The 23,445-nt window shown below is 36.2% G+C and overlaps 1 protein-coding gene across 1 annotated transcript; it reads left to right on the forward strand.

The window, feature by feature from the left end:
• Positions 1-3,958: 3,958 nt before the first annotated feature.
• On the forward strand, positions 3,959-21,759 carry LOC310739672 (ral guanine nucleotide dissociation stimulator-like 1). Its single transcript, XM_083565828.1, has 17 exons — positions 3,959-4,293; positions 9,001-9,299; positions 9,968-10,012; positions 10,563-10,732; positions 10,832-10,977; positions 11,668-11,898; positions 12,122-12,225; positions 12,463-12,547; positions 14,300-14,371; positions 14,794-14,880; positions 15,120-15,152; positions 15,797-15,918; positions 16,836-16,934; positions 17,048-17,171; positions 18,078-18,386; positions 19,857-19,971; positions 20,077-21,759. The coding sequence occupies exons 1-17, from the start codon at positions 4,270-4,272 to the stop codon at positions 20,220-20,222; spliced, it is 2,211 nt and encodes a 736-aa protein (XP_083421954.1). The 5' UTR covers positions 3,959-4,269; the 3' UTR covers positions 20,223-21,759.
• The last annotated feature ends 1,686 nt before the right edge of the window (positions 21,760-23,445 follow it).

Below are 23,445 nucleotides of genomic sequence, written 5' to 3' on the forward strand. Positions count from 1 at the left end.
TGCAAGATGTATAAGGATGGCTGGTTATGGTTGTTTCTTCAGTATCTTGTGTATATATCCGTCATAGTAATGTCCTCTAATCTGTTAAAAATAAAAGTAAAGGTACAGTAAAAATACTGTACCTTTTTAAACCCTTTGCTTTAATACATGTTTGGTAAATTATATTTGACTTGTTCAATTTAGAGTTACACATTAAATTATAAACATGATTTTGTTTGCCTGGGTAGCTTCTTGAGTTTGGGTTGCTAAAATGTAATTACATAAAATTTTCTCAATGTCTAGAACATCTGACATTTGAAGCTGAAATATCCTTTTTATTAAAATGTTTATAACGTTCTTCGCCATACTACAGTTACATTTGCTACATCTACACTGGTACGCTAGATTACAAACATAATATACCTCTTGAATTCTACAATGCAAACTTGGAAAGTGCTAATTTAAGTGTTTCAGGAAGAGGTAGGTCTTCAACTGTCACTTAGATAACCAGGGACTCTGCTGTACAGACATCTTGAGGAAGTTCATTCCAACGCCTCGGTTCCAGAACAGAGAAGAATACATAGCAATGAAGTATACATACCTCTCATTCTGAGAGATGGTGGTACCAGTCGAGCAGTGCTGGAGGATCTCGGACAGCGTGGTGCAGTGCAAGGTGTAATGAGGTTTCTGAGGTAAGATGGTGCTGGTATATTTTTGCCCTTGTAGGCAAGCATCAGGGTTTTATATCTGATACGTGCAGCTACTGGAAGCCAGTAAAGGGAGCGCATCAGTGAGGTGGGAGAAGATTTGAACAGATTGAAACAAGTCGTGCAGCTGCGATGTAGATCATTTGCAGTGGATGAATAGCGTTCAGGGGAAGACCTGCCAGAAGAGAGTTGCAGTAGACAGAAATGGTTGAATCCTTTGGATGTTGTAGAGGAGAAGTCGACAAGAACGAGCCACATTAGTAACATGTGAGAAGGACAGTTGAACCCCAAGGTTACGAGCAGTGGCTGAAAAAAAGAGCAGCGAGACATAAAGGGTTATTCTGAGATCTTGACCCGTAGATGAATCACCTGGGATGACCAGCAGTTCTGTTTTGCTGAGGTTGTGTTTTAGTCTTTAGATGTCTGTCAAGCGTGATATGAGATCTGAGCGGAAGCTGTGGTATCTGATAGAGGGAAAGAAAGAACTACTGTCCTCTACATCTTTCAAACAAACTACCTGCATGTCTTTTCCTTCACCGCATCCCTTAACCTCCTACTTGGGCTTCCTCTTTCCTGGTGGCTCCATCCACAGAATTCTTCTACTGATGTACCCCATGTCCCTCCTTTGCACATGTCCAAACCAAAACATCCTTCATGCACAGCTTTTTTAATAAACTAATTTCTAATCCTGTCCATCCTCATCACGAAAATCTCAGCATCTTCAGCTCTGCTACCTCCAGCTCCACCTCCTGTGTTTTACTCAATGCCACTGTCTCTAAACCATACAACATCGCAGGTCCCACCACAGTCCTATAAACTCACCCTTCCCTCTCTCTTCTATCACAAATCACTCCTGCCACTCTTCTCCACTCACTCCAGCCTTCCTGCACTCTTTTCTTCATTTCACTAACACACACTACATTACTTGCACTGTTGACCCCCAGGTACTTAAACTTCTCCACCTCTTCTCCCTGCAACTGCACCACTCCAATGACCTCCCTCTCATTCACACACATGTACTCTGTCTTACTCCTAATGACTTTTATTCCCTTTTTCTCCAGCGCGTACCTCCACCTATCCAGGCTCTTCTCAACTTGCTCCCTACTCTCACCACATATCACAATATCATCCGCAAACATCATAGTCCATTTAGACTTCTATCTGACCTCATCCATCAACCGGTCCATCACCACTGCAAACAGGAAAGGGCTCAGAGCTGATCCTTGATGCAGTCCAACCTCCACCTTCAACCAGTCTGTAGTTCCTAGTGCACACTTGACTGCTGTCACACTGTCCTCAAACATGTCCTGCACCACTCTCACCCTCATACTTCTCTGATACACTGTAGTGCTCTTCCTCAGCATGAAACCATAATTTTGCTCACAGATGGTCACCTCTTCTTTTAGCCTGGCTTCCACTATTCTTTCACATAACTTCATGGTGTAATCAACTTTATTCCCCTGTAGTTACTGCAGGTCTGCACATCTCCCTTATTCTTAATAAACGGTACCAGCACACCCCTTCTCCATTCCTCAGGCATCCTCTCGCCTTAAAAAATCTTATTAAAGAATCTGGGTAAAAACTCCCCTGCCATCTCACCTAAACATCTCCATGCTTCTACTGGTATGTCATCTGGTCCAAATGACTTTTCACATTTGATCCTCTTAATCGCTGCTCTCACTTTCTCCTTACTAATCCTATTGAACAAACATGCATGATGCAATAAAGTTAATATTAAAAATGTAAGAACATTTCTTAAAGGAAAGCTTTTTATTTCGGCCAAAGTGTTATAATTACTGGCATCTTTTTCTTTAATAGGTTAAACTTAAAAACACTAAGTTAAGGCTTAATGTTGTTTTGAACCATTATGATCCATTCAATTTATCCATCCTCTACAGGGAGGGTTATTTCCTCTTGTTCCGTCATAAAGCAAAAATGTCTTCCTGGCTTCTTTTTCCTCTCCACTAGACTGGAAAGTGAGCCTTTATGAACCAGGGTATGTAATATGAATTAGATTTTAAATGACTTGAAACTAATAAGCAACCTACAAATGTATTACTTATTACATTACTATCGTTACTCATAAGTATATTGCATTGTAGCTTCTAAGAACTTTTCTTCTTGGAGCCTTTTTGTTGCTTTTATTTCATGTGCATTAAGTTTTTGTTTGTTTACAACTTTGTACCATTTCAGTTGTATATATTGCAAATATACATTACAGATATACAGTTGTCTTAATTGCAAATATATATATATAATATTTGTGCGGTTGCTGTATCTGTCACCTTGGACTCGAAGTATATATGATTTATACAATTCAATTTATATTTGTGTATCACTTTTAATAATGTACCTAAGCAGCCTTACAGAATTCAGTAGATTTATAATGTAACTTGTATATTAATAAATCAGTGCATGTAAATGTATCCCTAATGAGCAAGCCAGCAGTATAATCAGTTTACATGCAGTAAAAACAACAAAACAGCAACATAGATATTTTGTAGCCTGTCTGAAGCCCAGTGAATTAACAGAACATATTGTATCGGGCAAAAAAAAGAAGTCAATTCATCATTATTGTTTTTAATAATTTTTTTTAAGTATTTGAGTAAAATATTTTTTTATATAATATATAAAGCAATGTTTTCCTGTGTCCTATTCTGTGCTATGTTATTTTTTTTATTAAATGTAATTAAAAGCACAGGATAACCTTGCCTATCTATCTATCTATCTATCTATCTATCTATCTATCTATCTATCTATCTATCTATCTATCTATCTATCTATCTATCTATCTATCTATCTATCTATCTATCTATCTATCTATCTATCTATCTATCTATCTATCTATCTATCTATCTATCTATCTATCCCTTTTTAAATATTAAATGCTTACATGTAATATTTCAGTGTACCTTATCCAGTGGCAAATAGCATTAATGGCAATTGTAATTATATCAGAATTTTATTGTCTATCTTTATTACTTTATTTTATTTTCCTATTTTTTTAATAGATTTTTTTATATATATCTATATATATATATAATTTTTTTTTTATAGCACCAGCATGCTTAATATCATTGTTGTAGTTGTTTTTCTTCTTTTTGTTATTTTTATGAGCCTTAAAGGGCTTCACACTACTGTAAACTCAAATTGTGGCTATGGAAGTTTACCTTATAAAATATTACCCGAAAGGCCACACCCACAGTGGCAGCAACCAATGAAAGAGCAGCTCTTTCTTTAAGCCCCGCCCTCGTGGTGACAGGTACAGTGCGCTCGAAGGGTTGAGGAGCGCAGTGGGACTTGGTGTTGGCAGGAGGCGCGCGCACAGGGACTAGACAGCAAGAGACTCGATCCTTATATCCGACTTTCGGTTTTTAGGCGGTTTTTTTCCCGAGCAACTTTTGATTTTCTTTTACATTTGTAATACGTGAAACTAGTTTTAGTTCTGGATTAATAATGCCATGATTGAGCTTTATTGTATGGAGAATGCAGAGGTAATGGTTTCATGCCAGTTTTGTTAAACGGGATATGAACATGGACGCAGTTGCACCGTAGGTCTTTGGGTCGGACGTTTCTGGAAGAGATGGGAAAATGGGAGTTAACCATGGTAAGGTTGCATTTATAGCTGCGTTTGTTTTATTTGCCTGATTTAATGCACTTCTGATAGTTTGATCAAGCAGTACTGCTTCTCTTCGTAATACATATTAGTTCTCTGCTTGAGGTCTAATGAGGACACATGTAATAGACTGCAAGCAAATGAATGCTCTTGAAATAGTCCTCACTGTATGCACACCTGCCCTTCATATATCACCGGTGTGTGTGTAAGGCAGCACTCGACATGGAAGGGCACACAGTGCTTTGGAGTTGATAGATGATTAGGAGTTTGGGATAAGAAATGAAGAGGATTTGGGCTTGAGGGATAGATAACTATTGGACTTTGTTTGCATGACCACAAAAGTGCAGGACAACACTTGCCACAAGCTTACACTACATTTTTTACCCTGATTGAATGCATTTGAGCTAAGTACAAAATTTGCATTGATTTGAATTTTCTCCGAACATATTCCTCAACAGGCTCCTGGGTGGTGATCTTGACCGTGACTCGGTCGTGTTGTGTTTATTATTTGAGATATTTGTTGACACAGCCTCCTCTTTCTGTCTCTGATCCATGTAGCTTCATTTCCTCAACTCATGTAAATACCATGCTAAGTAAATAATTTCCATGTCTATCAGAATATAAGGGTGAAATGATGTTTGAAGACTCACCACACAGATCTCCATAGATGTCATTATTCCATAAGAAAACGAAATGCTGTTTTAATATTGATGTTTCTGAGGTTCAGTGCTGCTTTCTTCTTTGTGTGTGTCATCGTCAAATGATGACGCACAGACAATGCAAAACTCCCCCATGGTTGATTTGTCTTTAGGCCATAGGCATTATGTGCTTTTGCTTGACCACTGTGTGCCTTTGTCTCTCTGGGACAAACATGAGCCATCAGTATGTATAAAAGCAGTTTGTTCAGCAGCTTGCTTCACTCTCATTGTAAACTCAGTGATTCGGTTTAAGGACCAAATCACATAAATATACTATAAACATAAATACCAACATCTCTTATTTGTCTGACCTCTCTGTTCTCCTGAAAATGTGTGCAGCCACGTCACTTTGATCTTGTCTTTGACAGTAGCATATTAATGAAGGCATGTGTTAGCATACTAGTCACCATATGATCCGTGTGTCATGTAAAAGAACAGAGATTTGTGACGTGATAGAGTTCAGCGTTATGCTGTCCGTCCGGATGTTCTTTCCATGCCTGCATGTTTGAGATGGAACTTGACACTCTTGGCCCTGATTGTATCAAGCAAGGAACATGACTCGACCTTGCATAGTATAGTTGTAAGCTATAAGTGAGGGCTACATTTTGTTCTAAGAGAAACTAAGATCATATGAACTGGACCAGGTTTTATAGATTGGACTCGGCCTGTTGTAGTAACTACCGTTAAGGTTCAATTTAATCGTCTAGCCCTTTCTTTGTGTAGATATTTCCACAAAGCATCTTTATAGAAATATGGAAGTAGATTTGGAGTCCTATTGATCAAGCCAGAGGTGACTGTGGTGAGACTCCTTGAGATAACATGAAGAAGGAATCTTAAGAGGAACCAGACTCAAAGGGAAGCACATCCTCTTCTGGGTAACACTGAATAGGAATGTATATAAATAATATAAATCAATCCTTCTATATTATTCCCAATGTTCTATTGCATATAAATAATAAAGCTCTTTAGCAGAAATGGACATTAAATCCAGATTTCTTTAGAGCTGGATTGTGACATATCTGGAGGACTGTAGATATAAGGCAACTAAGCAAGCAGCTGGAAGAAAATTTAAGCTGCACTTGAAAATTAGAAGTGTTCAGAATTCAGGGAACAAGGCCAGATTGGTTTAGCCTGAATACATGCTTATTCTTTTGCTTCTGATGCCACCCACCTCGCTCTTGTGACATGTCCTGTTTTAATGTTCCAGGTGTTTCTTTGAACCATTTCTGGATGATGCTTCTTTGGACTTGCTGGGTTCATTCATTTACATTAAACAATGGACACACATTAAATGCATATTCATCAGATCCTATAATGAACTTGTGTCCTCGCTGGAGCTGGAGCTGGAATTGGAACAAAGAGCTGGCAAATCAGAAGTAACCGAGGTGTTCACATAGCAGTAAAACTGAGGTTTGGTACAATTTGAGCGTGAGGCACAAAACTGATAGAGCCATTGTGAGTGGAAAACATTTTATATTAGCATATGTAATAACTACAAAAATACTAGTTTGAAAAAGTCACAAATGTATCCGTTATTATATTATTTATCTTTGTATCCATGGCCAGCTTTTGTACAGCCGATACAGTGGAGAAGCCAGATATTAATATGATTGTGGATGGGAAAATATGTTAAATAAAAGTGAAGTGTGTCATGCACACGCATTTTGGTTGGATGTTAGATTCTGTATAGGCCCAATTTACCAACAGCTAATCTTGCTATATTAATGTCAATATAGGAATGACAACTTTATGACAGTTCTACTGGAAAAAAAAAAAAAAAGTTGATATCTAATATGAATTACAATGAAAAATAAAGTGATAAATGCATCACTTTGATTGGTTAATCCTGTTTTATGTGTGCTATCCAATACAATATGATTAAACCAAGTAGCATGCTTGTTTTATGGTTCATGAAGATGAGTTTAGTGCACTTACGGCACAGTTATATCACGTGAAACCGATCAAATAAACGATTCCATTCTTCAGCGCTGCTTCTGTGTGGACTTGCGTGTTTGTTTTGGTATTGTCTCTGTCTGTATAGCCTGACACTAACAGACCATAAACAGTAGTCTAAAACAGCGCAAGTGCTCATTATGAGCTTTTTCTGGCGGTGTGGAGTTTGGTTACTCAGTAGAGACTCATGATTCATGTGTTGACTTGTGCTGCATGTACTGTTTTGCTGACTCGTTGGACCAGATATTTGACGGGGGTTAGTGCGTGATGAGCATCTCTTTTTGAATGTTTACTGTGGGCTGCATGGCTCTTCTTTTAGCTGACTGCCCAGCCCATGCTGTTGTTGTTGTAAACACAAGCACCTGGAGAATGCAGGTAGCTTTGGGTCGACTAAACAAAATGTTGGATATGGTTGACGTTCCGATGAGAAAATGGCTCCTCATTAAAAGTCATGTATACAAGTGTCTACAGTCTGCTGTGGCAAAGGTTTTCTGGTTTTCTAAAGTGGATCTACTTTGTGGTCGTTTTTAAAAGAATAGCTGTCTTAAGTTGAGTTCTTAGTGGTTTTTCAGGCCTTGTCACATTTCATTGAGCACATGAAAAACCAAAAACTTTTCTTATTTTTTTTCATTTCTTTGTCCTTGTGATTAAATCATTTATTTAATCACAAGGACAAAATATATTCTAGCTTGTTAACCATATTATCTGCTATTCTCTATTCAATCTTCACATTAAGTAGATACACACCTATATTCTCCATCTATTTTGTTTCTGTAAACACTCTGTAGTACACACACAACACAAACTCATGCTCCCTGTTGCATTTGATTTACACTTTGTCCATGAAGCTCGATTGAAATCCCACACCTAATTGTTCTGTTTCCTTTTCTGCTGTATTCTGTGTGCAGGTCACTGTTGGTTTAGATACAAACACTGCAAAATATATCATGGATTCTACCGTGGTGTATCATGTAAACAGCATATGAGCTATACTTTTCTGTGTTGCTCTGAGCCAGTCTTAGATTTAGCTCAGCCTGGAGACCTAGTGTGACCTCTGTTTTGAGTGATGCACAGTGTAGCAAGATTAATCTTTTTAGAAATATATTATAAAAATTATGTGGTGCATAATTTTGAAAATATGCTTGTTGGAAAAATATCGTGTTGGAAGAAATTAATTTTTTTTTTTATAAATAGTAAGATCACTCTTTCAGGTTTCAAATGGACAATCTATAATTATCTATAATTGTTTTTATGGCTGTTTTGTGTGTTTATTTTTTTTAAATACTTGTTTTGTGTGTGTGTGTGTGTGTGTGTGTGTGTGTGTGTTTATAGTGTCAAATACTCAAAATACAAAGTGAGTGGTACAGATGAGTGGTACACAGTATACTGATATTACATTGGACAGCCATGTTAAGGCGCTAAAAACTTTGCCCATCTATTGCCCAAATACCCGGATACCACTACAAATAGGTTTCTATAATTATTGCTATTTTCAAATTCTCTAAACATAATTATCATAACTTTTTCCAAACACTTGGGTAGGTGTAGAACAGAATAGACAAAACATCTGTGTGAGCAGAATCAGTTGCTTTAGCCTGGATTCATTATATCAAATATTACTACATTAAATATTGAAATATTGCTTTTTACAAAAATAATAACTGATAGGTTCATTAATATTTGGACAACAAAATAAGCAGATAAAATGACTAGAGATTTTATTTTTTCAAACCCTCAATATAAAACACACTTTCAGGATTATTTAATTTAAGATGTAATAAAATAGGCAGCTTTAATTATAAAATCTTGATGTCCAAATATTTATGGACCTGTTAGCTCTGTATGTGAGCTACCATTGCTATGAACCCATACACTGTAGTATTTTGCTTTCCAAAATGGCCCTTTTTCTTCCCAATATACCATATATCATTTTTTCAAAATAAAAAAAAAGGTTGGTTCTTTGCTTCAATCTTGAATCATTATCAGAATTAGAAACTTCATCACTCGCCAGAAATCCAATGTTTGTTCTGTTTATGGTTTATATAAGGACCCAGTTCAGGAGTGGGGTGAGGAGTTTGAGGATGGCGCCGTGTTCGGCATCACACTGCGCAGAGAGCCAGTACAGCAGTCAGACGAGGCCGATGAGGCAGCCGAGGCCTCTTCCTGCTCTGCGTACGTTCAATACCGTACATCTAAATTCCGGAGACTGAAAGCAGCCACGCTGAATCGTGTGGTGGATCACCTGCTTGACCCCTGCTGCCAAGAGCAGGACTATGGGAGAATACTTCTTTCTACATACCGGACCTTCATCAGTACCACCAAACTCATTGAGATGCTTTTCCAGCGGTATGTGTGAGTGATTAAGATTGTGTGTTTGTATGAATGTGAGTGTGTTTTGCATCGTTCTGTTCTATCCAAAGTTCCTGCTTTTTTTATAATAAGGTTTATGTTATTATTCTTCATGGTATTTCATTAGAAAACTATTACCTTGAACTCCCAATTACCAATCTCCAAAGTTCCCTGGGTAAGATTTCCATTATGTTACAGACGGGAAGTTTTTTTTTGGAAATTATTATTCAACAGAAATTTGACCTTCTAACAACACAGCCAGGTCTAGGTTTTCAAAAGACCCTATACTTATGTTCCATAAGCCTCTTTCTAATAAACTCCTTACCTTTTACTCTTTAATAAAAGCAGACACATTCCACACTTTCAAATTTCTGCTGAAAGTTGCTTTGGAAAAAGGCTGAGCACACAGTGTGCAAAAATATAATTTGCTGGTGCAATACAAAAACTCAGTGTTGATCGCTTGTATGTACTAATACCAGTCATTATAGATAACATGTCTATATCATGTATTTGTGAACACAGTTGGCAAGTAGTTAAATGTCATTTATTTTATGTATTGTATCACGAGAGAGAGAGAGAGATTTTATGCTAATAAAATTAATTCTAAATAAATTTGAATTGAGGCAAGAATTTCACACATATAACTTATTTTCTCTCTTAAATAGAGATAGTCTTGACTCACAGCTAGACAACAGCAAGTGCCATAAGAGGTAAGACCCATGCAGGTGCGGGTTTGCATCTCTTAAAGCTCTTTCAATAGAAAGAAAATGCTCCACTTTTTAACATTCTGGGGGAAAAAAAAAATGTGCAAGGCATAACGTTCTGAAAAACAGATCAGAGAATATGGCAAGATTTTGGAGGTAGGTATGAAGGTGTAGTTATCAGAGCCGTTTGCTTTACATTTATAAATGAAGACTGAATGAAGTCAGTAATAGCAAGAGAGAAAAAGAGAAGCTGGTGAGGGAACAACTGTTTATAGCTGTTATAACGAAAGTAATAATGGGAACTAACTTGCTTTCCAGATGTTCAACAGCATTAGATGGGTCTAAATATAAATAGATAAGGCTTTAAATTCTTTAATAGATAAAAACCATTGCCAATTGTGATTCAAGAGGAATTAAACACATTGGACCATCATGCTATTTGAAAATAATCCATTTCTTATTGATGTTTAACCTTTATTTGTCAAAAACAAGTGTCTCGGTAAAGTGCAGTCGGATTATTTGCGAGAATTAATTTTTTATGTGGTCACTGTTTTAGTGCTCTATGGACTCTACTCCAGACCTGGCTGGATGAGTTTGCTGAGGATTTCAGGGATCCTCCAATGCACTCTTCATTGCGCTTAATGTGCCTGCAGCTGAGGCGACACACCTCTCTTTCGGCCTTGGCTAAGTGCTACGAGGCCCTCCTCAAGAGATTTCAAGCAGAAGGTTTACCATTTGCTCTTGTATTGTTTACATGCTTAAGTAGTCCTCAAGTCATATAAGCTATATCCTGTGTTTATCTCCATTTGTCTCCATTTGTATTAGATGCTGTAAATAAAGATCAAGCCTGTGGGGAGCAGGAGCTTGAGTCAAGTCTGGGAGAGAAGGACTTGGATGACGAAACCAATCAGGGCGACTTCATGGATTTCTCTGCCACAGAACTTGCCGAACAGCTCACCAGACGAGATGCTGTGAGTGTCACTAGTTACATTTCTATTCTAAACCTTTTAACCAAACAATAATGTATTAATGTTTTTAATTAAGACTTATGAACTTTACATAGAAATTAATAACAAAAATCAGCCAAGCTGGCATCCTGTTATGGGTGTGTTCTTGTCCTCGAGGCTCTGGATCCTCAATAAAATGTTTATTGAATATGATTGTATTAACATCAATGAAGTTTCTGTGTGATGAATAGGGATGGATAATCTGTATTTAAACTTCTACATGTCTGGGTTAGGTTTTAAGGAAAAATTATAAGTTATAAAGTTTGAATGTTTAAAAACTAAAAAAAAAATAATTAAAGGTTTCAGGATGGACATTTATTGCCTTCTGTTTGAAGTGAGAACATATAATGCTATCTATATGTAACGCTAGTTACATATTAGATCCGGACATGTTGCTATGGTAGCAATGATAGCAGTGTATTGTCTGTGTATAAATGTGCTTTGAATTATATGATCTGTACTGACTTAACATTAAATTCAAGCAAATTGTTGTTTTTATTTAGATTCATTCTAAAACCTTGCTTAGATAAATGCCACTTTATATACACATATCCAGTGGCACATTTTCCACTTCTGTCAGGTTTATTATTTCATTATTATTTTTAACTGACCAATAACCTTTAGACGTTCACATTTCTCTGCATGCTCTTTTAGGAGCTGTTTGTAAAGGTAGTGCCCTTCCAGTGTCTGGGCTGTGTGTGGTCTCAGAGAGATAAGAAGGAAAACCTCTCGCCCACCATTAGTGCCACCATCTCCCAGTTCAACGCTATTACTAACCGTGTCATCACGTCACTGCTTTGCCCTGCCACATCTCCTTCATCCACTCCAACATCCAGTCTGAACCAGAGAGCAAGAATCATCGAGAGGTGGATACGTGTTGCTCAGGTCTGATCATGTTTGATCATTTGCTTAAAGTAAAATTTGGTTTAAAATACCTGATTCCTATGTTACTTTGTGTCTACTGCTGGATTTTAATCTCAGTGGTTAACAGCATTTCCAGATCTAGCTGTCAATTGAATCCACCACTGTCCAAATGCAGATAATAACCTTTCAAATTCCATATATTCAAATTTTATATCTTAACAGTTTGTTGCATTTGTTCCCACAGGAGTGCAGGCAGTTAAAGAACTTCTCCTCCCTTAAGGCCATTTTGTCTGCGCTCCAGTCCAACCCGATTTACAGGCTGAGGAAGACCTGGGCTGCAGTGAGCAGGTACACATTAAATCAGCACACATTTACAGAATTTATGAGAGTGGTAAATGAATCATATTATTTGTGTAACATAACTTATTTCCTGGAATGGAACCATGATTTTATCAGCAAATATAATGTAAATCAAGTTTGGGGCCATTGTGGAAAATGACTTCGAGACATTCTGACCTATTCTATCTAAAAAAATAAATAAATAAATAAAACTTTGCCTGTACTCTGTGCTTTTTTTTTCTTCAGAGAAAGTTTGAGCACCTTTGAGAACCTGTGTGAAACGTTCCCAGATGAGAACTGTGTGTTGACCAGCAGAGAAATCCTTGTGGAGGTTGGAGAAAACACATATATGACCAGTGTTGAACGAAGTACACAAGAAATTTACTTGAGTAAAAGTTGTGATACACTCAGTAAAATATTACTCCAGTAAAAGTGCAAAAAAGTAAATCGAAAAATTCACTAAAAGTACTAAAGTTTTTGCCTTCAATGTACTTAAGTATCCAAAGTACTATAATTCATTATGGCTATAATTTTCTATTATCATTTTTGTCACAAGACTGTTTAATCAACTCAGTTTATGTGAAAAGACTTCGTTACTCTTAGCACATCAATCTATAAATAGAATAGAGTCAAACACTGACTGATATCTATTAAAATGATCATGATCCCAGAACCTTCTTTTCAACTGCTTTAAAATATTGTGCAAATAAGCCAATGGGTGTTGTGGCAAGTTAGAGTCAGGAATTTTTTCCATCACTCTCAAAATGTTCTGTTTGCTGTTGAATTGTATGTTCATGCTAAGTAGATACCACCAAACGGCAATCAAAACAAGTTCAAAACAGAGCGAGCTCTACCCCGATTGGTGGCTTGCTGCATGCTTGATCAGTTAAGCTTTTATCCACTCCTAAATAAAAAGGTACGACAGTGTTTGCAAAATGTAGTTGAGTAAAAAGTCAGATATTCGACTATGAAATGTAGCGAAGTAAAAATGTCCTCAAATGGAAATACCTCTGTAAAGTACAGATACGTAAACAAAATGCTACTTAAGTACAGTTACAAATTTTATTTTCTTCATTACTGTCTAAAATTTTGCAAAACTGAAGCAAACTATTTCAGAAACACCCCTTATACCCATTGTTAATGTGTGTCAAGATGGTTAACTGTAATCAAGCATTAAAACAAACTTTACATAGAGCCACTCACACTCAGAAGCTCTTTTGGGTCTTGTTTGCACAGCATTGTTATTGCAGACTCAAATACAATTGTATCGTTTCAGTCATTCAAGATTCACTTTCTGTTCCACTGGAGTAAGAGTGTGTTAATTACTGGAGATTATGATAACTGGATCTTAAACTCTGCTTAGAACAAAAGCTGAAGGTGTTTTTAATCATAGTCTGTTTAACTGATAACAAAACCTCTGCATTTCAGAAAGCATTTACAAACCTTTCAGCTATTTTACCCTGTCCTGCATAGTTAATATTTTTAAACTGTATTTAGCATTTCGTTTTTCCCTTGAGCATTGTATTATTTAGAATGCATCATGCTTCTGCAGCACTCCAGATGTGATTTTGCATTTGTGTGTGTCAGTTTAGTTAACTTGCATGTCAAATCACCTGCAGCCCATAATACACAGCATGTTTGTTTAAATCAGGTTTGTAAATTGAACGTTCTCACTGTAATGGAACCATGCTAGGATTCAGTGTGAAGTGAGTGTTTTCTGATTGATGCTTTTTGCCCTGCAAAATATTTGCTTAAAGCTGCACAGTGTGAGAAAGCATTGTTTAATTCGATTGTACCTGCTTGCTTACACTATGATGTGTCCACCACACATGTCTGTAAATAAAAGATATTTGCAGTACAGGTATACATGTTAGCGCATTTAAGCTCATTATTCTTCGTTTTCATTTCTTGTTTGATTAAATGTTTTCACAAAGTATTAATTTAGCGATGCTCATGGAAATGGTAGTTTGTATCTACCATTGTAGTAAAACATTTTCTTCCCTAGTCAACTAGACGTGTGTGTGTGTGTGTGTGTGTGTGTGTGTGTGTGTGTTTTCTGATAACTGTCTCTGATGTGTTTTAGGATGGGAGTCAGGCAACCATGGACAATATTTTATCCAAGACATCCAAGCAGTGTCCTCTGGCCAAACAGATGGTAAAGTCCTCTACTAATCATGCATGCTGGTTTCTGTAATTATAAAAATCATGAAAAAAGGTAACTGCAGGTCAAGTAGGAGTATCCAATATTAGGCTCAAAAATGCCATTAAACTTAAGATATTAAAGAGAAAGAATTCTATCTACTTAGGGGGTTTTATGGACCAACTCTTCTGAGAGAAATCATGTGCAGCTAACCACATCTCCTTTCTCTTTCTCTCTATTTCGCTCTCTCTTTCTCCCTTTTCTCACACACACACACACACACACACACACACACACACACACACACACACACACACATACACACTGAGTCATTGTATTGGAAAAATGTGTTGTTTTTAGATGTTCTGGTTAAACTTTTTCAATATTTTGTGAAACTGATATTTTGCCGTTTACTTACTAATAACACTCTTTTATAGAACTTCAACAGTGGAGTCGTGCCTTACCTGGGAACCTATCTCACTATACTCACCATGCTTGATACAGCACTGCCTGATACTGTGGAGGTAATGTCTGAAATGCTGTCAACAAATTATTTTTTTTTTTTTAAACTAAGTGAAAATTTGCTTAAAGCTGCCACTTTAAAAACAGCATCTAAAAGCTTGGCTACAGTAGAATGATCTAAGCAAATAGCATTTAATTTTTTTAAAGGCTCCACAATATAAGTATTTTCTATCTGCATTGCTAAGTGTCTTATTCTTATAGTATGCATTTATATACTTTCTAATTCTCTTTTTTTAAACAGCGTGACTTCATAAATTTTGAGAAACGCCGGAGGGTGAGTTTTTGGCTTTTTCTCTCACTTGGGATTGACTAGGGTGTTACATGGCACACGTTAAGATTACACGCTGGTGTGCTTTTAGAGATAAGACTATTCTGAAGTCATGGAAAATCCTCCAGCAGGGGCGTGTAAGACAGACTAAGTTTTAAATTGCAATGCATTTAAATGAATAAATCCTTGAATACACAAGTATACATGCTGTCTACAAATGACAACCAAAAGTCAGCTATTTAAATAAAGCAAAACATTAAAAAAAAAAACCCACAAAGCAAATAAAAAAAAAAAGATCTGCAGTTCTGAATATTTAATAAATGTCCATATGGATTACTTCTAGTCAGTATTTTTTTTATTTCCATATTGTAAACCAGTTTGCATTTGTTTTCACTGAAATCTTGTAGAATTTTATAATAGTATCTAAATCATTAATACTTGTACGCTGGTGAACACTAAGCTCCACTATCCAATATTAAAACTGTAGTAAGATGGTTTCACAGCTCCTGGCTTGGTGAAACATTTATCTAGTTTTTCTGTAACTCGATAGTACATACTAAATTCATGACTGCTTCTGTATACTTTAAGGAAACAAGATGTTACCTTGGCCCCTGCATGTTCCTCATCAATGCACATGTATTTTTTTGCAGGAGTATGAAATTCTGTGGCAAATCCGACAGCTCCAAGCATTCTGCTCTCAATACACGTTACCCCACCATCCTCAGATTGCAGACTGGTTACAGTGTCACAAGCTGCTCACAGATCGGGAGAGGTGAGTCTCCATATCCCAGCAAGAGGACTTCTTTTATTTCGATTATACTGTTTAAATTGATGGAGTTCTGTTTGAGGATAGAAATCTTGAAAAATAAATATTGGAAAGGTCTAAAATGTTATTTTTCAGAACCTTTTTCAAAGTTAAACAAACTACCATTCCATATGTCCTAAATGAACCTAATGCTGTGAAGGTCACAGCAACGGCAAATGTCTGTAATTGCTTTTCTTTGATAGCTTCCTTGCTGTATAAAGTATATTTTAAGGGTATTTCTGACATACAAATAATGAAATAGAAGGACTAGCCTTAATGGGGGAAGCATCTTTCTTTACATTTCTGGTGCCAAGCTCAACTTGTTTCTTTAGCACTGACCACTTTATTAGCTAGTTGCCTGTCAGCCAAGAACAGTAATCTTAGCCACATTGAGCATAGTTGAAGATATTGGATAAAGCTGATGAAGTTTCCAGCTGTTGTAGCACATCCACCTCGAGTTTCAGTATGTGTCCAGAGGTGCTTTTCTCATTGCCCTGGTTCTGAACAGTAGTTGTTTTAGCCATCATAAAGCTTGAACTAGTCTGGTTATTTTCCTCTAAAATGTCTTATTGGCAGGGCATTTCCACTCGTAAAACTGCTTGTTTACTGAATGTTTTTTGTTTCTAGCACAGTTCTCTGTAAAGTGTGTATACTGTTGTGAGCAAAATCAGATTTCTGTAATGCTCAAACCAGTCCATCTTGCACCATCAACCATGCCACAATCTAAGTGTCAGACATCACATTTTCCCCAATCTCATATTTGATGTGAATATTACTATAAATGGCAAATTGTATAATTACACACATATATAGATGTTCAGTGGTCAGTGCGTGTATTTCATAATGGAAACTTCACAAACATTATTGTCTCTGTATGTCCTCAGTTATGAATTGTCCAGACAGCTGGAGCCACCTCTGGACAGCTGCTCACCATCCAGCAGTACAGCCTCAAATCACATTTCACTTACCAAAAGGCTCACTTCGTGAGTGTGAACATCTGCTTGAAGGCATCTTCTAATTAATGCAAAAGCAAAGCATAAAATACTCGATACAGCATCTCATATATATATGTGCGTGTGTTTGTGTGTGTGGACAGGCTCTTGAATGTGTCCGAGAGCTCTAAAAAGAATGCTGACGAGATTAGTGTCTCTTCTTCGGGATCCAGCAGCTCTGAAATGGAGGATCTTTCCACAAATCAGTCATGTCCTCTTGTAGCACAGGTACTAAATAAACATTCAGTCTTCTATCCTGTGCAGCATTGTGGGTTTTTTCATTGTATTCAATTATGAATTATAGGCCACAAGTCTAGTCCTTATGTGACAGAGTCAAGCACATAATATCAATATCACAGCACAGTAACACTATTAAACTTGGTAAATAATGTTGCAAATCAGGACTGGCTCATCTTAACTGGACTTTTAAACTTCCTTGTTTTAAAAATCATGCATTAGTCTAACACACATTGGTGTCATAATCTTCATATTTAAAACATTTATTATAATGTCTCCTGTCTTGTTACCCCTTCAACTTGGCTTGACTGTGGAATGCACTTCATTTTACATTAACCTGGATCTTGGCACTTGACTAGAGGGTTGTTTTCATAGTCGACAGCACTTAAGCAAAGCACAGTTGTCTCAGTACGTCAGCCGTCACACTCCCTTATCATACGTCTTAAGCACGTACTACTTGAGACCCACTCTGAGAGACATACCTAAGATTGCTACACCTAAATTCTTTAAATTTCAGCCAGTGTGATATTCATTTTACCATAGATCCATATAGAAAGACCAACCTAGTGGTTAAAAGTGAATAGCTGAAGCAGAACAGAAGGAAAACTGGGCTTTAAATTCAAGACCTTTGCAATTCGTTGTGGATGAAGGTGAGCCGTGTATAAAAGTCTTTACGAATCATTATAAAGTCAGAGAATTGTCAGACAGCTCCTTATATGAATTTGTAAATGTGCAGCACACTTGTTTTTGTGCCCACTTGCAGCCTTTTACATTAGAAATGAATGTAATTAGTGTTAGGTTTGATATGTTGGATCAAACCTAAAACTGCACCAAAACTATAACTGTATAAACTATGTTTTCATTTGACTTATCACATTTCTGCTTTTTACCTCCTAGTCACTCTCAAGCTTCAGCGAAAACATGGCTGAAAGCATTTCTTCCTCTTCTCCGATGAGCTCCACCAGCTCATCCACCAGCTCATCCACCAGCTCCACCACCATCCCCTCCACCATCTCCTCCACCAGCACCCATGCTAACTTTATCCTCTCTCTACCATCCACTTCAATAGCTCCCTCTAAGCCTGGCCATAAGCGATCAGTCTCCATGACCTCACTGCCCCTGTACAACAGGCAGGTGGCTGACTCGTGCATTATTAGGATCAGTGTGGAGAATGGAAACAATGGCAACATGTACAAAAGCATCCTGGTAAGTACTGAGAGGACAGGACGCTTTTAGGTAACAAGTAATAAATCACTTCTGTACTATAATGGCTAATATTGGAAAAATTAATAAAGTATAGATGTGCAAAAGCAATCAGTAAAGAATGCGTCCTTCCTCCCAATGCATGCCAGTACTACTTTAATTCAACACAATACATTATTAAAAATCAGTTATGAGAAAAGAGAGAAGAAGGGATCGCACTTGGTCAAACTAAACCTGAAAGCCAATAAAAAGGGTTCTGAACCAGTATCAAGCTTCCATTTTAACCACATCTCTGTCAGCTTTTTAAACTATCCAATAATATTTGGATGATAGTCTTTCAAATGTAAAATTATTTCTCCTCGAATCCATGCCATTCTGATAATTAGAAAAAAGTAATAAGAGCTTTTGCCTAAAAAACTGTTTTACTTTAACTCCACTGTTAGCACACAGCTTACATTATCACTATGCAAATTCAATTCGCTTTTCTACATATTCAGTTATATATATTTTTTTACATTTGGAGAACTTTGCTCCACATTTTGGTAGCTGTCAATAAAATATCTACTCAGAGGGTTGAATCCAGTTCATGTTCTATTGGCTTTGTAAATGGAAGAAAATAAATCAATCATATGCACCATCAATATTCACCTAAATGGGACAATGGCACATGTCTACATGTACTAGCATTTAGATGTGTAAGCATAAGCAGTATCTGGAGTAATCTCTGAAAGAAGTCTATGAACTTGTTTGAATTGTAGATTTGCAGGTAACTCCTACTGACTGAGATACCTTAGTCCCTCCAGGCTTTCCCCAGGCTTTCAAAAAATACAAACCTCCCTTAAAAAATCCAAACCTTAAGTAGTTTTTGTTCTGGTAATTGACTAATTAGCACAGATGTGTTTCTGAACAGATTCTCTTCAACATTTTGCATATACATATTTGGCTCTATCAATACCTGAGCACTTGATAGTACACCATTATGATTGTTGCCTGAGTGTTGAGCTGTATATAGTTTGCACCAAACATGCGTTGGTTTCATACAAAATGAATTTTGCCAGAATAATTCATTTTGTATAAAAACCAAAGCATGCTTGCTTTGGTTTTATGCAAAATTACTTAAACCAGTATTTTTACAGGTTTTTATTTTTTTTTGCTAATTATGCATTTTTATAAGCATTCAATGTAACCAACCCTTTCTTTATTGAAAGTTTTTGAAATGATGCAACTCCTAAAGTGCCAGTAAATTTTAAGTACCAGTAAATAATAGTGAGATAATGATATTATAATAAATAGTGAGTTTCACCTGGGGTCTGTTTCTTGATGCAGCCAGTAAGAATAAATAAATAATCTTTTATAATGAAATTATAAAAAAAAAAAAAAAAAAAAAGGATTTTGGGGGGGAAAAAAAACAACAAAACAAAAACCCAGTTGCATTTGTGATTGTGTCAGTGACTATGGCCTTTTTTTTTGTAGCTGACTAGTCAGGAAAAAACAGCCCAGGTGATCGAAAGGGCCTTGCAGAAACACAACCTGGAGAATGACAGTGTGCAGGAGTTCAATCTTGTCCAGATGTTGGCTCAAGGCAAAGGTGAGTGTAAATAGTGTTAAACCTCTTTAAACATTTACTGCCATGGTTAGTGTTGTAGCCATTATTTCTAATTCATAAATTTTTTTTTTACTTTTTTTTTTTTAGAGCTTATCATTCCAGACAAAGCCAATGTCTTCTATGCCATGTCTACGTCAGCCAACTATGACTTTGTTTTACGCCGTTGTCCAAAAGGCCAGCGGAAACAGCTCGCTCGCTCAGCATCGATGTCAACAGGCCGGGCTATGAAATAACTCTTAGGAGAAACAATGTAAATGTAATTTGCTTAGAAATCTGCACAATACTAAAGTTTTTATACAGGAAATGTACATAGAACATATGTATATAGTCAAACCTATTTATGCTTATTTAATAGTGGCTATTTGCCACTTTGATATTTTTTTCATACTTTCGATAAGTTGAAGTTCACTTTGAACTTAAATGTGCACAGAGTTTTGAAGCAGGTGCTAAAACCTGCCAAAAATGTAAATGCTTCATATTTAGAGAACTATCACTGTTGTATAATGTGTGCTGGATTGTAGCAGTAACCCCGCAAGCTAGATTTGTTTTTGAGGGCAAAAACAGCAGATACAGAACCTGTGTAAAATACTGGGAAGACTGTGTCAAAATGCAGTTTACACACAAACACACGCACTCGAAACGAGCATTTCTATCACCTCATCGTTGCAGTCTTTGCCTACCAGATTGCATAATCAAGTGCTTTATAGTATTTAGTCTTCAAGGCCTGTACCATTTTCTCCTAACACATACTGAAGTTACACAGTTACCTTCAATATTTTTTTTAATATTTTTTAAGTGTGGACCTGCAATTAATTTCTATACATCCCACTTCATTTTGTTGGTTATTTGATCATTGGCATCCTTTTTTTTAAACGAAAAAATTCACAGGTGACTTTCAACAAGCTAGCAATTGTTCTGCAAATATAGTTAAGTGTGTATCACATGTAGGCATTACATTAACATTTAATGTCAAAAGCCATATTTATATAAGTACGTTTCTTGTTTTTTAACCACATATCTAATGTATCATTGATCTTTCCAATGTCTTTGTAGAACAGCTAACTTTTTTTGTTATTATACAGACAGCCATTTGAGCAGCTTGAGAACTCATGATATAAGTGAAAAATCTTGCCTGCCTTTAAAGTGGACATAGGTATCAAAGACACTCATTAAGATAAGTGTCCCCCCTTCCCACGTAGCAGCACCATGGTGATATTGATTGGGCGTATACTGTTGTGTGTGCGTATGTGTGTGTGAGAGAGATAAAGGTACTGTACAGACAAGCACAGTGGCATTCCACCATCACAATTATCGAGTGATGGAAAGCTAATCAGCAGTTGCTGCAATGTTTGACAACATCACTTAAATGTCTCACACTGTTGTCCACTTATTCCTGACCGAGAGTTTCGAGAGAAATCTGCCACCATTGATGTCTATTTATTTTTCAATGCTTTAAAATAACACTTTGAACTTATCTGTTTTAATAGGAGAAACATATTTTCTTGTTCCTCAACACAGATGTATTCTTTGACTCTGCTGTTTAAAGTAGATTTGTTCTTCTTACAAAAGAGTAATCGTGTAGTATCCGATTAATTCTGACTTTAGTAACAGATTTGGAAAAGAAACTATCACACTAATAATTACTGTATTGTAGTGCACTGTATTTGGGACTTGCTCTGCAATCCATAGCATTTCATTTTCTTACTGTACATACTGCTTATGCATGTACAAAAAGCATTTCTTTAAAGAATAAAATGAATTTAAACTGTTTTGGTCAGCTCATTGGTATTTTTTTATTTATTTATATATGTTTGTTATATTGATATAAAATTCACTCTCTTTCTCTTTAAACTACTTAAGATAACAGTGGATTAAGAGCCTATTTGTGAGCACCGCACATAAGGCAAGAATACACCCCATATAGAATGCTATACATTTACATTTTGGGGCTATTTACCTTAGCCAATCCACATATCAATATGTTGTGGGATTTAGGAGGAAACAGGGAAACCCATGTTAAAAAGAGAAACAGAAATACAACAAGTGCAAACCTCGGATTGCTGCATCATCCTTTATAGAGTGAATCCAGTGTTTGTAAATTGTAAAATTCTACACACCCTTATGAAATTGCAGATTTTTTTAAATATAGGCAGAAATAACAACATAACTGTCACACTTATAACATGTAAGCTTACAACAAACAAAAATCCAAAGGAAAAAAATAAATATTTGATCATTGGTAACATTTTCAACAAAAAAGCCCACAACACCATTTCTGCACACCCTTTCAAGTCAAGTCAAGTTTATTTCTATTGCGTGTTTCACAACAGAAATTGTTTTAAAGCAGCTTTACAGAAATCAACAGTTATAATAATGGGGGTTTTAAGTGTTCTCTGAGTTAACCAGTCACATTTCAAATTAGACCTGTAGATAAATGGCATTAATGAAAGTGATTCTGATTTGAACCAGGTTAAATAATTTTTTCTGTAGTATTAGTTTGAATGTTTGGGGTTGCATTCTACTAAGAACCATGGGCCACAAAAAACATCCCAAAGAAACTGCTAGACTTAATTTTTTTGAAATATACCAATCAGGAGAGAGAAACAAAAGAATATTGAAGGCAGTGAATGTACCATGGAACACTGTCAAAACCGTCATCAATAAGTTGATGATAAGCAGGAAAAAATGTGGCACCACAGATACATTGTAAAGATCAGGATGAAGAAAGGCTTCAGAAAAGGATAATCAAAGTCGTGGAATGGTCCAGCTAGAGCCCAGACCGCAATCCTGTTGGAAACCTATGAAATGACCTAAAAAGTGCTGTGTACAGGAGATCCCTTCACATATTTGGGGAACCTGCAAAGAAGAGTGGGATAAAAGTCTAAAAGAGTGTGTGAAATATTTCTAATAATTATATATATATATATATATATATATATATATTTTTTATAATTTCTGTTTGCTATCTATCTATCTATCTATCTATCTATCTATCTATCTATCTATCTATCTATCTATCTATCTATCTATCTATCTATCTATCTATCTATCTAAAAAGAACAACTTGAACCTATTAGGGTTATATATACACTAGACAGTTTTTAAATGACTTGTACTTGAGGGATTCATCTGGTCAGAAATATTATATTTGGTCTTCTCATTAGTACTGATAACAGTTTCATTACAAAATGTTAAGTAAGCGCAATTTTAGTATGCAAACTATTATTATCGTAAACTATTATACATGAACAAAATGCTTCATTTTATATAATAAATAATGATATTTATTATATAAAATGCTTCATTTTATATAATAAATATCATCATTATATAACAACAAAAGAAAACAGTTTAGGATGGTAAACAGAAACATGCAAGTAAGGACAGGTTACCAGTTAGTCAAGTTTTATGGTATTCTGTCCTTGGAAGAACACCAACAATCTCTGTTTAGCTGAA

The sequence above is a fragment of the Silurus aristotelis genome, assembly GCF_946808225.1.
Source record: "Silurus aristotelis genome assembly, chromosome: 17".
In the NCBI taxonomy this organism is placed as follows: Eukaryota; Metazoa; Chordata; class Actinopteri; order Siluriformes; family Siluridae; genus Silurus; species Silurus aristotelis.

Bases quoted from the DNA above. Each gene is read 5' to 3' on its own strand.
- LOC310739672 (XM_083565828.1), top strand. From the start codon at position 4,270: ATGGGAAAATGGGAGTTAACCATG. The intron at 14,881-15,119 runs GTAATGTCTGAA...TTTTTTAAACAG, and splicing joins CACTGCCTGATACTGTGGAG to CGTGACTTCATAAATTTTGA. The intron at 17,172-18,077 runs GTACTAAATAAA...TTTACCTCCTAG, and splicing joins CATGTCCTCTTGTAGCACAG to TCACTCTCAAGCTTCAGCGA.